The 15,054-nt window shown below is 51.9% G+C and overlaps 1 protein-coding gene across 1 annotated transcript; it reads left to right on the top strand.

The window, feature by feature from the left end:
• The first annotated feature begins 12,096 nt into the window (after positions 1 to 12,096).
• Positions 12,097 to 14,799, top strand: LOC129387115 (uncharacterized). Its single transcript, XM_055075822.2, has one exon. The coding sequence runs from the start codon at positions 12,140 to 12,142 to the stop codon at positions 14,702 to 14,704; it is 2,565 nt and encodes an 854-aa protein (XP_054931797.2). The 5' UTR covers positions 12,097 to 12,139; the 3' UTR covers positions 14,705 to 14,799.
• Positions 14,800 to 15,054: the final 255 nt, after the last annotated feature.

Consider the following 15,054-nt stretch of genomic DNA (forward strand, 5'->3'; position numbering starts at 1 on the left):
ATTTCGTTATCAAATTTAATGAACGCGTTCTTATTGGCGAAGAGAACACACGAGGGCTGAAGAAAACTCAGAATTGCATCTGGTGAAAAAAAAAATCTGCAGAAGCAATGTTTCTTTCACCGAACGCACTCAAATTGGACAGTACATAATGAAATTGCCGAATACCTGCGCGGCAGGAGTTGACGACATTTAAGCACAGACAGTCAAGGTTAAATTTTAGGCCCGCTGCTGTTTCTCCTGCATATAAACGACATAGTCATTATTCCGCTCACAATTTTAATAGTGCTGAAGGTTAGATGATACTAATATATTCTTCATTTGTCCTATATATTACACTTTAAAAGTCCTTGTAGCGGCGATCCCGTGGGTGACCGTGTTTGACCACGTGGTGACGCGTCCATTGCTTGCCTCAGCTGCCTCCGATGCCTTAGTGTTTACAATGGATGTGCATGACGCCGGTGAACATCTGTTTCAGCGGATACCGTAGACTGTGACTGGGTGAATGACACGAATCACTGAGGCAACGTGCGGCTCGCAGGCGAAAGCGCCGTCACTTTCCTCTAGAGCCAACTGTTCTGCGAAAAGGGTATATGGCGAGAAACGCACATGCATGACTGATTCAACGGTTATAAGTTTCTCGCTGAGGGTTTCCTCTAATTATAGGCTAGCCAAAGAGGGGTTTCCGACTTACCAGCTTGGGTACGGGTGGCCGCTGTGTCGGCCACGGCAGAAATGGGGTTGGCTAACCACTTGCAGGGCAGCGGTGGCACAGACTTCCGCACTCGCCGCTTTCTGGGGAGAGAGAGAGAGAGAGGAGAGAGAGAGAGAACAAACATATTTATTCAAGGATTCTTTAAGCGTTGTCTTCAGGGTGGTCTCCCCTTTCCAGGAAACCACAGGCTTTAGCCGCGTCCACGGCGCTCGCTACCAGCTGGCGCTGGCTTGCGAGGGTGGAGCTGGCTAGGGCTCCCTCCCTATGCTCAGGTGGGTGGTATGGATGGGGTGCGCTGGGGGCGATTCTGTACAGCTCCCTACCATGTGGCAAAGGGTGCCCTGCGCTCCACAAAAGTGGCAAAGTGGAGATGACACGTAGTGGGTGAAGCGGTAGTTTCCAGATGGGTGAGGGAAGCTGTTGGTTTGTAGTGCTCCGAGAGTGCGGCCTTGACCTTTGGTTAGCTTTTTATGCGGGGCTGGGAATATTTTACTTACGTTGCATCCCATAGTGTATGATGATTTCCTGATAGTCGACTAGATGGTGAGGGCGCCAGCGCTCCTCCGTTCTACCAGGTTCTCGGTTAGTGAAACCTAGAGCCGTGAGATGCGCCATGTCGTTGCCTGGGATGTCATGATGCGTTGGCGGCCACACAATCTTTACTCTCTACCTCGCAACATGCACCCAGTGCACCACGCAGAGCGAAAGGAGGCCCGGGCCCTGGCCATACACAAGCGATACGGGGCTTTACCCTCTACAGCCTACACGGACGCGGGTTCTTACCCCAGACGAGCAGCCACAACAGCCACCGTAGTCGTCAACAAAGAACATCGGAGCAGCATTTCGCCAACACGAAACAATCCCCTCCAAGCCGAGGAAGCGGCCATATCCCTCGCGCTCTCCCACACAGAGGTTGAAGTCATAGTGACCGACTCCCAACAGGCGTGCCGCAACTTTGCTAGCGGCAGATTTCATACGACTACGCTCTAGATCATCAATCAAAAGCCGCCAACGAGATCAGTCATGATCATCTGGGCGCCAGCTCATCACGGCATTCCTGGCAACGAGGTCGCCAACCATGTGGCTCGAGATTTGACCCACCGAGCCGTCGGCTAGGAATCTGAACCCGAACGCATGCACCCTCTAGTCTCGTACCAATACATCACACAACACTACAAGCTAACCCGCAGAACATATGCACCCCCACACAAGTCACTACCTAGAGAGCAGGAGCGATTCCTCCAAGCTCTACAGGTTAACACATTCCCCCACCCAACCAGAAATCACCTCATAGCCCCTACACAATTCTCTCCGCTATGTGGTACTTGAAAAAGCCTCCCGTGTACCTTGCTGTTCCAGGAATAGTGAAGAAAGCTAGCCTGACCACCGCGGCTCTCAAGCAGATCACACTGGAACTTTTGCATCGTTCATACGCTAACCGAATCCATGTTTACACGGATGGTTCCGTCTCGGAAAATTCTACGGGCGCCGTTATTCTACCATCTCAATCGGTCGTCATCAAGTTTAAGACTTCGCACGTAACGACATCTACAGGTTCCGAACTGGCCGCTCTTCGCGCTGCTGTCGAATATATTGAAAAAGAACCGCCCAACAAATGGGCAATATTTTGTGACTCGAAAGCAGCCCTCCAGAGCTTGCGAAGTTTACGACGTGGCAATTATGAACAGCTGGTGTCACAAATCAACGAAATCTGCCATCACGCTTCTGAACGAGGACATGATATCATATTTCAGTGGCTGCCGAGACATTGTGGCATCGTTGGTAATCACCTCGCCGATGACGCTGCCCGACGTGCCCAGGCTGGCTCACCGACACTCGAGAGTCGATCTTTACCTTTACCTTTATCGAGAGTCGACGCTGCAAGAGAGCTTCGCAGTCTCGCTCGTACCATCACGTTAGGTTACTGGCATACACCACAGAACTCTAAGTGTCGTTTATACAGCCTTGACCCATCCCTGAAACTTAAATTACCAGCGTACCTTCCACGACGTGACGCAACACTGCTGTGTCGGCTGTGGGTAGGAGTAGCATTCACCAACTCCTACAGCTATCGTATTGGAATGACGGATTCACCAATGTGCACTAAGTGCAAGTGTGAAGAGACCATCAGTCACCTTCTGTGCCACTGTACTCGCTTCGATAATCAACGTGAGACTCTCCAGTGTGCCTTGAATAGGCTGGATGACAGGCCATTTACGGAAGCGAAGGTCTTGGGAGCCTGGCCTCACAGTTCGTTAGCGCAGAAAGCAGTTCGAGCGCTTTTTCACTACCTGAAGGCAACAGGCTTGAGTGCCCGACTATAGACATCCTACACCTAAGTTCTCTCTTTCTCTCTTTCACTCCCCATTCCCCTCCCCACGTGTGGGGTAGTAAACTGGACTCAGTCTGGTTAACCTCCTTGCCTTTCCTTCTTCCCTTCCCCCCCTCTCTCTCTCTCTCTCCGCAATGCCGCTTCTGCGCAGATCCCGGTCCCTCAGGCAAATAGTAGGGGGTTGCAGAGCGGCACCATTAAATCCTCCGAACCCTTACCCTACCAACGAGCTTTGGGAGAGAACCTTGGCCAGCTCCGACCTCGAGGATCAGCAACGGTTGATTGCGAGGGCCCAGGACGCGGCCCGAGCGCAAGGCATTCTGGAATGAGGACGCCTCTCCAAAGCTGCATTCACCCAATAAAAATGTTTATTCTCTCTCTCTCGTCTCTTGGGAGGGGTGCCTCCCGAGTATATGCCAGGAGGTTCGGTGAATTCTGCCGTAAGAGAAATTGCGGCACGCTTGTTAAAAGTCTGTTATGACGGTGTCTGCGGTTGTCTGTGCGATCGCCAAGGCGATGGGCACTTCTCGGCGGCTATGAAGTTGGTACTGGGGGATGGAAACGCTTGTGACGCCCGTATCGACCAAATGGGTGAATCGTATCCTGGCCGCTTGTAGCATTTTTAATCATCGATTCATTTTAATCACCACGTACGTCGACTTCATTTTTACCCTCAACACTCATTTCACTCTTCATTAGAAGTTCAATGGCCAATATCACTTTTGGGCGTCCGTGCCGTTAAATCAGCAACAAAGATAACCGAAGACGAAAATACGAATGAGATGATCCTTATCACTCTTAAAAAGTTTACACCTATTAGGCTGTTTATTTGCCACACCACAATAATCGTCATCTGTCTTGCCCGCACTTCCTTTCTTGAAAACGCTGCGTTCGTTACTTTCCTGTCGAGAATGCTCTGTCATGCTGATAACGCGCATGCCGTTCATGACTTGGAAGTACTGGGCTCGCAGCGTTAAAGAAGGAAGTGCGGGCAAGACAGATGACGATTATTGGTGTGTGGCAGATATACACCTCTAACTTTATAGGGGCACAAATCCAATGTGGGGGGTCGCCTACGGACCGGGCGATATTAAGGCTGAAGGTTACGGGCTTTGGTTGGTTTCATTGCTAAATTTAAACCATACATAAGTTTTTTTTGCTAAACTAATTCATTTTTAAAGCAAAAGCTGTTTTGCGTACTTTCCCGAGTTTGGCGTGATTACCTGACTGCTACCCGCCGCGGTTGCTTAGTGGCTATATTGTTAAAGCACGAGGTCGCAGGATCGAATCTCGGCCACGGCAGTCGCATTTCGATGGGGGCAAAATGAGAAGACACCCGTGTAGTTAGATTTAGGTGCACGTTAAAGAACCCCAGGTGGTCCAAATTTCCGGAGTCCTCCACTACAGCGTCCCTCATAATAAAATCGTGGTTTTGGCACGTAAAAACTCATAATTTAGCTTCTTTTGTTACCTGGCTGCTGGATGATGTTCGCTATCTCGATGGATATACTTGTTCATATAAATACAGAAGTTCTATATAGAGAGGGGGATAAACATTTATTATAGAACCAGCACTTTATGATGGCCGGGCCTAAGCTTCCCATGAGGGGACGTCAAGGGCTTGCCTCGCCGCCGCCTCACGGGCGTGCTGGGTCGCCCAGGTTTGGTCGTCGAGGGCGGAGCTCCGCAGAGCCTCACGCAACCTCGATGACAGGGTCGTGGTGTTAATGTGTGTGTACTGTGCTGGGCACTGCCACAGCATATGCGGAAGCGTAGCCGGTTGAGTGCCACAGCACCGGCAGTTGGGCGTAGTGTAAACGTCGGGGAATAAAAGGTGGAGGCGGGCGGGTGAAGGGTACGTGTTTGTTTGTATAGCGGACGCAAAATGGTAGCCTGCGCCCGGCTGAACTTGGGGTGAAGTGGGGGGAAGTTTCGGCGACTGAGGTAAAAAGGCCTTAACGAGATCGTTATAAGTAGTCAGATTGTCCCTGGTGTCCAACTCGTCTCCAGTGGCTCCGGCGCGGTTGACTAGGCCTCGCGTAATAAAGTGGGTGACCTCGTTGAGGTTGGGGAGGTGTGGGTGGACAGAGCCCGCATGGGCCGGGATCCATGTCAGGGAGATCATGCTGTCTTTAGAGTGTGGTGCTGTGGTGCTTGGCAGAGGATGAGAAGAGCTTGAGGAGAAACACGGCCTTTGCTGAAGTTAGTGACGGCTGAGCGAGAGTCACACACGATGGCGTGACAGGTGGGATCTAGAGTGGCCAGGGCGATGGCCGCTTCTTCAGCCGTCTCGGCAGTGATGGTAGTGACGCTGGAGGGGGGATTAGGACTCCATCGCGTGTGGCGGCGGCCACAAATCGTGTGCCATGGGAATATAGGTCTGCATCAACAAGTGTGACGCCAGGTAGTACGTGAGCAAGGGCTTTTATGATAGCTCCGGCTGAGCTTGGCGCCGGGCCCTGTTATATTCAGGGTGCATGTTTCTAGGGATAGGATCTGTGTAGATCCAGCTACGAATTTCAGTCGGGATCGGTTGTTTGGGGCCCTGTTGCTGATGGTAAGTGAAGCCAAGCGTGGATATAATAAAGCGTCCCGTTTCAGTAAGGGTGAGCCGTTCAAGCTTGAGAGCGTTGCTGGGCTTCAATGAGTTCGGCAACGGTGTTGTGAACTCCCAGTTGGTTGAAGAGTTCAGTGCTGGTGTAATGCGGGAGGCCAAGTGCTTGCTTGTAGACCCCTTGAATGAGGGTGTCGAGCTTGTTTTGCTCAGCCCGGTACCAGTTGAGGTACACAGCAACGTAGGTAATGTGACATATGACAAAGGACTGCACGAGGCGGAGAATACTTTCTTATTTGATTCCCCCTCGTCGGTTAGAGATACGTTTAAGAAGGCGTAGGGTGTTTTGAGATTGGGCACAGGTCTTGTTGAGAGCCAAGGCGTACGTTGGAGCCGTTGGTAGAGATGGCGAGACTGAGGACCCGGATCCTATAGACGTGTGGGATAGGACTGCCATCTTGAAGGCGTCGGATGATGGCGTCACATGGTCGGTGATCAGATTGGTGTTTGGGAGGGCGTCCCCGCGCTGAATGGGTTTGTAGAGAAGCAGCTCCGATTTAGCCGGCGAACAGCGCAGTCCGGTTCCTTGGAGATAGGCTTCGACCGTGTCAATCGCCGTTTGGAGGTCTGACTTCACTTGACCATCACTCCCTCTGTAAGGCCAGATGGTGATGTCGTCGGCGTAGATGGTATGGTTGATATTGTCGACTCGTTGTAGTTGCTGGGCAAGGCCAATCATGACTAAGGTAAAGAGCTTGGGAGAGATAACTGAACCTTGCCGGGTGCCTTTGGTGCCAAGGGGAAGCGAGTCTGACTGCAAGTTCGCGGGCGAGAGGGTGGCCGTGCGACTGCAGAGGAAGTCACGGATGTAATCATAGGCTTGCTCTCCCAGGTGGAGGTGGGAGACCTGGTCAAGGATAGCTGCATGGGAAATGCTGTCAAAGGCTTGAGTGAGATCGAGTCCGAGGATGGTTTTCGTGTTACGGGAACGGTCGTTTAGTACTTGATGTTTGAGATGCAACATAGCGTCTTGTGTAGAAAGGTAAGAGCGAAATCCAATGATGGTGTGGGGATAGATAGAGTTGTCTTCGAGGTGAGTGTTGATGCGTGCAAAGAAGGCGTGTTCCATCACCTTGCCTACGTATGAAGTGAGGGAGATGGGCCTTAGGTTATTGAGGCTAGATGGTTTGCCAGGCTTTGGGATTAGGATAACGTTGGCAGTCTTCCAGGCAGCTGTGAGGGCGCCATTACGCCAGCATTCGTTGTTGTAGTCAGTCAGATGGGACATGGGCTCGTCATCGAGATTGCGAAGGGTTTTGATAGTGATCCCGTCTGGTCCTGGAGCAGACCGACCGTTAAGCTTGCGAAGAGCAGCATGTATTTCAGATACGCTGAAATCGGCGTCTAATGTAGGTTTGGGATTACCCATGTAATTACTGTGTGGACTGACTTGTCCCCTGGAGATATATCTGGTGCAGAGGTAGTCAAGCACCTGTTGTGGACCTTGCTTTAGGGTCTCCGTATAAAGGAGTTTCTGCAGCCGATCCTGTTGGGTGGTGCGGGTGGTGGTATTGTCAATCAGATGTTTCAGGAGTTTCCACGTGGATGGGCAATGAAGTTGTCCATCCACCGTGTTACACAGCTCAGTCCATTGTTGTGGGCTGAAGGTTTGACAATTGCCCTCGATGGCTGTATTGAGTTTAGACATCTTACTTCTGAGGTGACGGTTTAGGCGCTGCCCTTTCCATCGAGCTAGGATCGAGAACTTAGCCTCCAGAAGATGGGCGAGGCGGCTATCCATGCGTTCAACTGGGGCATCTGTAGTTACCACCCGAGTGGCCAATTGAACGTCAGTGCGTAGCGCTTGCATCCAGGTGTTAATGTCGGCAATGCCTTCTGCTGAGGTAGCACCAATGCGTATCTTACGAAAGGCATCCCAGTCGGTAATGGTGAATTCTTTAGTGGGGGCAGGGGCGGCAGCGAGTTGGGGTAAAGGGATAGTAAGGATATAATAGTCGCTGCCCAGGTCTTGCTGGATATTGGTCCAGTGTGCATTGTTGATACGTTTTATGAAGGTGAGGTCGGGGGTAGAGTCCTGGGTAGTGGAGGTACCGAGGCGTGTGGGAAGGAAGGAATCCGTGATAAAGGTGAGGCCTAAGTCGTGGTAATCTTGCCAGAGGTTACGAGCTGCAACTTCCGTGCGAACGTAGCCCCAGCCTGTATGCGCGAGGTTGAAATCGCCGCTGATGAAGAGCGGGGGCGGGGGGGGGGGGGGCGTTCCAGCTACATGAAGAGCCTTTCCAAAGAGGACGACGATGCGACATTTTGCTTTGTCCTTGGGGCTATTGTAAATGTTCAGAACGAAGATGCATTCTTTCCGTTTACGATTGGGAATTAATTCGAGGAATAGATGTTCGATGTGAGGACTATGCAGATCATGTTTAATAACAGGGATACGAGGCCGTACTCGGGTGGAGACCCGGAGAAGAGGGTGGGTGGCATGGAAGGTTTGATAACCGGGGAGCGTGGTGAGGGCGTTATTGGTTTCTTGAAGTAGGATAGCATCCGGGCGGCGGGTATGTTGGCCTCGGTATTGATTGAGTACCGGTTCTTTCTGGTGAAAGCCTCGGCAGTTCCATTGCCAAATGAGGGTGTCTTGATTAGTGTGAGCCATGATGGGAGGTGGTGGATGTCGCCATCGGCGTCCCGGGAGGGTCGCAGACGGGGGCGGCATGGCTAGGAGGCGTGAGAATATGAATTTCCAGGTTGGTCACTCGTTGGACAATACCAATGAAGGCGTGCTGGATGGAGTCCAGTGCATGTTGGAAAGTGCTAATAATTGTTTGAAGTGAGATGAGCATGTCTTTAACTTCAGAGCGGACATGGCCCGTGGCTCCATCTTGCAGGGCTCTCTTCTTGGGCGCGGGAGTCGGGGGGCCTCCTGACTAGGGGCAGGGGCGTTCTGAGTGATAGGTGCAGGGGCTGGTGCTTGTGATTGTTTGAGGTCTCTAACCTCCTGCGTGAGTTTAGTTAGGAGATCGCGTAGGATGGCGTTCTCGCGCTTAAGATATAGCTATTTCTGGGTTATCTGGTGAAAGAGGAGGGGAGGTGGCTTGTGTGTTGGTGAGGTTACGCCCCTCTCGCGAGGTGCCCTTGAGGGCCTCTGCGAAGCTCACCTTGTTGTTGTTGGTAGATGTAATGCGTGATGCCGATGCAGACCGGGATCTTGAGCGTTGTTGCCTGGATCTAGATGGAGTTGTGGAGCGGGAACGCGGATCCCCCTTGACGGTGTGTGGGAGCGTGGCCTGGTTCTGGTGTTGAGGGCGGAGGGGCCGGCTTGTTGATAGGTGGCTTGGCTGGTTGCTCGTCGTTCCCCGATACGATACGATAGAGAGAGGGATAATTTATTAGAAAGGCAGCGAGGTCGGCCTGAGCTAGCATGCTGTGGCATGCTAATCTGCACAGGGGGGAAAGGAAAGGAGATAAAATCAAGGCTATTCCGCCCTGCGAACGTGGATGACCAGCGGAGCTGTAAATGTAGGAGTAAGAAAACTTCATTGCACCACACATTGTCACTTAGTAACGATGGTCACAGTAGCTTTGTGATCGCTATGATATACACTGATCGGCATACTCGCAACAGCAGACATTTTCTTAGATAATGTCAAATCGATGAATGTACACCACTGGGTGGTCGGTTAGGCCGGGTGGGTGTGGCATCGCAAGTGATATGTCTCCCATACGAAACGCGTAAACCACTCCCTCTTCGGTCGCGACACATCCACATAGAAATCACCGACGACGACCAGAGTGGTAGTGTCATCGCAGCAAACCCACGCTAAGTGAGTAGCCATGAACCTTTCGACATCGCAATGGGACGCACTAGGCGATATATACACGGTAGATACTCCGACTCCTCCCTCCGTTGGTACGGTACACACGTCACCACACGCCTTAATATCTTCATCCTGCACCCGTCGTGGCCGCTTAGAGGCTGTGGTGTTGGGGTCCTAAGCTCGAGGTCGCGGGATCGAATGCCGGCCACGGCGGCCGCAATTTGATGGGGGCGAAATGCGAAAACGCCCGTGTACTAAGATTAAGTGCACGTTAAAGAAACCCAGGTGGTTCGAATTTCCGAAGTCCCCAACTACGGCGTGCTTCGCAATCAGATCATGGTTTTGGCACGCAAAACCCCATAATTTAATTTTAAGCTTAATCCTGCGAGCCCAGGACATACACGGTCGCACGCGTGTCCTGTCCCTTGCGTATACCGCAACGGCACTGCGCGCGAGTCCACATGCCTGCCACGCACGGTTCCGGTGCAACCGTCAACCGTCAAGGCACAACATGGCTATGAGAACGGCGTCTTGCGTGCGAGATCGACACCGTGACGGCCAAGGGAACGACTGTTCGACGCCACGAGCGCGAGCGAATGTGGCTTCGGAAGCATAGAGAGAGACAGACGCCTTGGTCACTGTCGGCAAGTGACCTTTTTCGCACAATACGTGACTTGCTTGTCACTCATGACAGGGCTATGAGCCATTGCATTGTTTTGCTTGCTTATGAGGGTATGAGCGCTTACGCGGGTATGAGCCATTGATGATGATAGTTTTTGTGTGCGGACACGAAAATTCTACGGTACCCTGGCCATACACAGCTCCGATTTAAAAAGAGTGATGAAAGATGATGATGAAGACAGAAAGAAGGGATGCGTATGCACACTAACATAGTGGTTTCCTTTAAGCCTTGCGTCCGGGCCGGCGATCTTCAAGTAGTCCAGGGCAGCCTGTTGTTCATACTGTATGCTCACGTATTGCGGACAAAATAGTACTTTCAGACAATGTCTGTTTGCCAATGCATGCTAGCGCCGAAGCCAGCGTCTTCCTCTGTGATGCGTAGAGGGCAGTCCAAAAACAGGTGTTGGAGAGTCTCATACAGTTGGCAGCGTTCACAGTTCGGGCTGTTGGCGGCACGGTCGATAAAATGTGCATAGCGTAGAGTGAAGGCGACGCCCAGGCGAATAAGAAAGTACTTGCGAAGTCGCTTATATAACCCTTGTATGTTGACCAAGAATGCGCGCCACTGTTCTGAGTGACAAAGGAATAACTTCCTATGTAAAACGTGAACATAAAATGTCGGCTCACAGGCATCGCTAAAGCACACCGACTCGTTAATGGAATGGTGATTATTTGTCCTTATTTTCTATGATTTAGGCGTTCGTTATGTGCCACCGCCCGTTCTTGGCCAATCTTGCAGAATGGGCATGTTCCACTGTGGTACAAGAGGTGCAGAATCCCCAAATGTTTCTTCATCCGTGCTGTACTTTTCTGCTCGTATACACCTGTATGCGCCATTCTGCCCTCGGCAAGCTTCGTATATCGCATTCGTCCTTATGACTGCGCTGTACATACGCCTCACCCTGTCCATCCAGCTAATTTGCAGTCTACAATACGGCTTAGCACCTGACCGATACAGCGCACATATGAACCTGAACATTGTATGACGACAATGTTGTGACCTTTATGGTGGATAAACACAACGATTACTTGAAGTTACACGTTGCAAAGGATGAAAGTAAGAAATAAATCGGCAGCACGTTACACTCCAGCGACACGTGAAGGCGAAAGACTGCTGCACACGTGGTAATGCATTAACTAATCCGATCGGAAGAGTTAGACATCATGCAAGACATAACAAGCTGCAATGTGAAGTCAACGTATTGAGCTGTAGGTCGATTTCCTCAACGACACATGCGAGCGTATGAAGCACAATCTAAAGGTTCTTTCATTATGTATTTCCGTCCCTTTTCTTTCTTTCATTATTTCTTTCGTTCTTTCCTACTTTGTCTTTGTACTTTCGTTCGTTCTTTTCTTTCTTGCGTTTCTTCTTTCATATTCAGACATTATATCTTTGCTTGCTTACAAGGATATGGGCTATTCCTTACGTTCACATTTTTTTTATTTCTTTCCTTCGTCCTTTTTTTCTTTTCTGTCTTCATTCATATTAGCCATTGTATCTTTGCTTGCTTACGGGGATATGAGCCATTCCAGATTATGTTATCTTTCTTTAGGATATAAGCCATTGCCGCTGATGATATTTTCGTACCACCCGTAAACTTCTTTTGCATCACTGGAGCACACGCCGCTTTCTTTATTTATGAGTCGTTCCATCGAGCCACTTAAGCCTTTCGCCTTAAAACTGTACACATTGTCGTTAGTTGTGAAGCATCTAATTATCGCTTTGCGAAAGCGTCGCTTCAGCATCGCGTTTAAGCGATATCTAAGTACGTTGAATCCCAATATCTTTTAAGGTCTATTTGGTTTCAGTAATTTTACTTTCTGCGTTATATTTTTAAACTAGCCTACTCAACTCGCATTTCAAGTTTCAAGTTTAAGTTTACTGTTTCATTACAGGTACACATATACAGAAAATGTCTTCATTTCAATATGCTTACGTGATCCATGGCCAATCTGCCAGAGTGGGTACATGCCAGTGCCACATCAGGGTCTACCGTGCGCGTGCAGGGGTTCCAAATCGAGCCATGCAGGTCGTCGCCCACGGCAGAAGCGGCAGCGGAATGCAGCGGCCACCGCTCGCAGCCGCCGCCAGGGCTACTACGGCTCAGCTTACTGCGCGACACTGGAGCTGCTGCTATGGACCCACCTTATCAGCAGCCTTGGACCCAGTGTCGCGCCGTGACGAGCAGCCGTCGCCGCAGTGCCTGCAGAGGGTTCAGCGCGATCTCGCGGAATTCGCCCACCATCCACCGCCGGGTGTGTTCATCGAGCCCGAGGAGGAGGACATCACCACCATCCACGCCATCATAGTCGGGCCCGAGGGTACGCCTTACGAAGGGGGCTTCTTCCACTTCATGCTCAAGTGTCCTAGGGACTATCCCGTCGTACCTCCGCTGGCACGAATTATCACAACGGACTCCGGACGAGAAGGCTTCAACCCCAATCTCTGCTCGAATGGTAAGGTGTGCCTAAGCATCTTGGGCACTTTTCCGGGACCACAATGGAGTTCTGCGCATTCTCTCAAAAGTGTGCTGGTTTCGATCCAGTCGCTGCTTAACGAGAATCCCTTGGCTAGCGAACCTGGAATTGGGCACTTGGTCGGGCATTGGCTCGGACGGCTGAGTGGCTACAACGACAACCTGCGCTACCAGACCCTCAGGGTCGCGGTATGTGACGCGGTCGAAGCCTGCCTCCTGGGCACAGCTCCGTATCCGCCGGCCCTGAGGGAGACAGTGCTGGCGCGCTTCGCCGAGAACTATGCAAAGTACGAAAAAGCAGTCAGCGACCCCCACAGTTCGTCGTTCCTGTGGACTGTGCTCGGTACTTTGACTGGCGAGTCCCAACAGTACAAGGCACTGCTCCCGCGAATGCAAGACTTCTACGGTCACTACAAACACGGTTTTCCGCTCAAAGCTGCGGTCAAGGCTTCGATGGCTGAACGATCTGCGCAAAGCTTTGCTCTCTACTCAAGTCACCTCCTACCAGCATTTTTGGACCCGGTGTCGCGCCGGCACGAGCAGCCATCGCCGCAGTGCCTGCAGAGGGTTCAGCGCGATCTCGCGGAATTCGCCCACCATCCACCGCCGGGTGTGTTCATCGAGCCCGAGAAGGAGGACATCACCACCATCCACGCCATCATAGTCGGGCCCGAGGGTACGCCTTACGAAGGGGGCTTCTTCCACTTCATGCTCAAGTGTCCTAGAGACTATCCCGTCGAACCTCCGCTGGCGCGCATCATGACAACAAACTCCGGACTAGTAGGCTTCAACTCGAATTTCCGGTATAATGGTAAGGTGTGCCTCAGCATCTTGGGCACCTCTCCGGGACCACAGTGGAGTTCGGCGCATTCTCTTGAAAGCGTGCTGGTTTCGATCCAGTCGCTATTTATCGAGAATCCCTTGGCTAGCGAACCTGGAATTGGGCACTTAGTCGGGCATTGGCTCGGACGGCTGAGTGGCTACAACGACAACCTGCGCTACCAGACCCTCAGGGTCGCGGTATGTGACGCGGTCGAAGCCTGCCTCCTGGGCACAGCTCCGTATCCGCCGGCCCTGAGGGAGACAGTGGTGGCGCGCTTCGCCGAGAACTATGCCAAGTACGAAAAAGCAGTCAGCGACCGCCACGGTTCGTCGTTCCTGTGCACTGTGCTCGGTACTTTGATTGGCAAGTCTCAACAGTACGAGGCACTGCTCCCGCGAATGCAAGACTTCTACGGTCACTACAAACACGGTTTACCACTCGCAGCTGCGGTAAAGGCCTCGATGGCTGAACGATCTGCGCAACCCTGTGCTCCCTACTTTGAACCCCCCCTACCAGCAATTGTGGACCCGGTGTCTCGCCGTCACGAGCAGCCGTCGCCGCAGTGCCTGCAGAGGGTTCAACGCGACCTCGCGGAACTTGCCCGCCATCTACCACCGGGTGTGTTCGTCGAGCCCGAGGAAAAGGACATCACCACCATCCACGCCATCATAGTCGGGCCCGAGGGTACGCCGTACGAAGGGGGCTTCTTCCACTTTGTGCTCAAGTGTCCTAGAGACTATCCCGTCGAACCTCCGCTGGCGCGCATTATGACGACAAACTCTGGCCTAGTAGGCTTCAACTCGAATTTCTGCAAGAATGGTAAGGTGTGCCCCAGCATCTTGGACACCACTCCGGGACCACAGTGGAGTTCGGTGAATTCTCTCGAAAGCGTGCTGGTTTCGACCCAGTCGCTGCTTAACGAAAACCCCTTGGCTAGCGAACCTGGAATTGGGCACTTGATCGGACATTGGCTCGGAAGGCTGAGCGGCTACAACGACAACCTGCGCTACCAGACCCTCAGGGTCGCGGTGTACGACGCGGCCGAAGCCTGCCTCCTGGGCACAGCTCTGTATCCGCCGGCCCTGAGGAAGACAGTGCTGGCGCTTTTCGCCGAGAACTATGCAAAGTACGAAAAAGCAGTCAGCGACCCCCACGGTTCGTCGTTCCTGTGGACTGTGCTCGGTACTTTGACTGGCGAGTCCCAACAGTACAAGGCACTACTCCCGCGAATGCAAGACTTGTACGGTCGGGTGCCGAAGAACGCTAGTTCCGCCCAGAAAGAAACATGACAGCACGAGGTCAGCGTGGCGAACCCGATTGTATATTGTGCATGGTTGCGATGTCTTCGTCCCATCGAAATAAAAAAATTTAAGCAGAAACTGTCCTTCGATAATCATGATTAAGATCATACGAAGTATATATCATGCGAAGCATTTCTGAAAGGTATAGAGGACGCAAATGTATCGGCAAACTGTATTTCTGAAGTGATATTCTTGAGCGCTTTGTTTGACGCTTGTTCAACCGCATGTATGCCAGCCCTTATGGATAGTAGCGGTGTATGCAAGCTGAAATACGAGACGTGCTCGTAAGCGGCTAGAACGACCCCGATGGTCAACACGTGGTCGGCGACGCTGCCACG

The sequence above is a fragment of the Dermacentor andersoni genome, chromosome 3 (assembly GCF_023375885.2).
Source record: "Dermacentor andersoni chromosome 3, qqDerAnde1_hic_scaffold, whole genome shotgun sequence".
Taxonomy (NCBI): Eukaryota; Metazoa; Arthropoda; class Arachnida; order Ixodida; family Ixodidae; genus Dermacentor; species Dermacentor andersoni.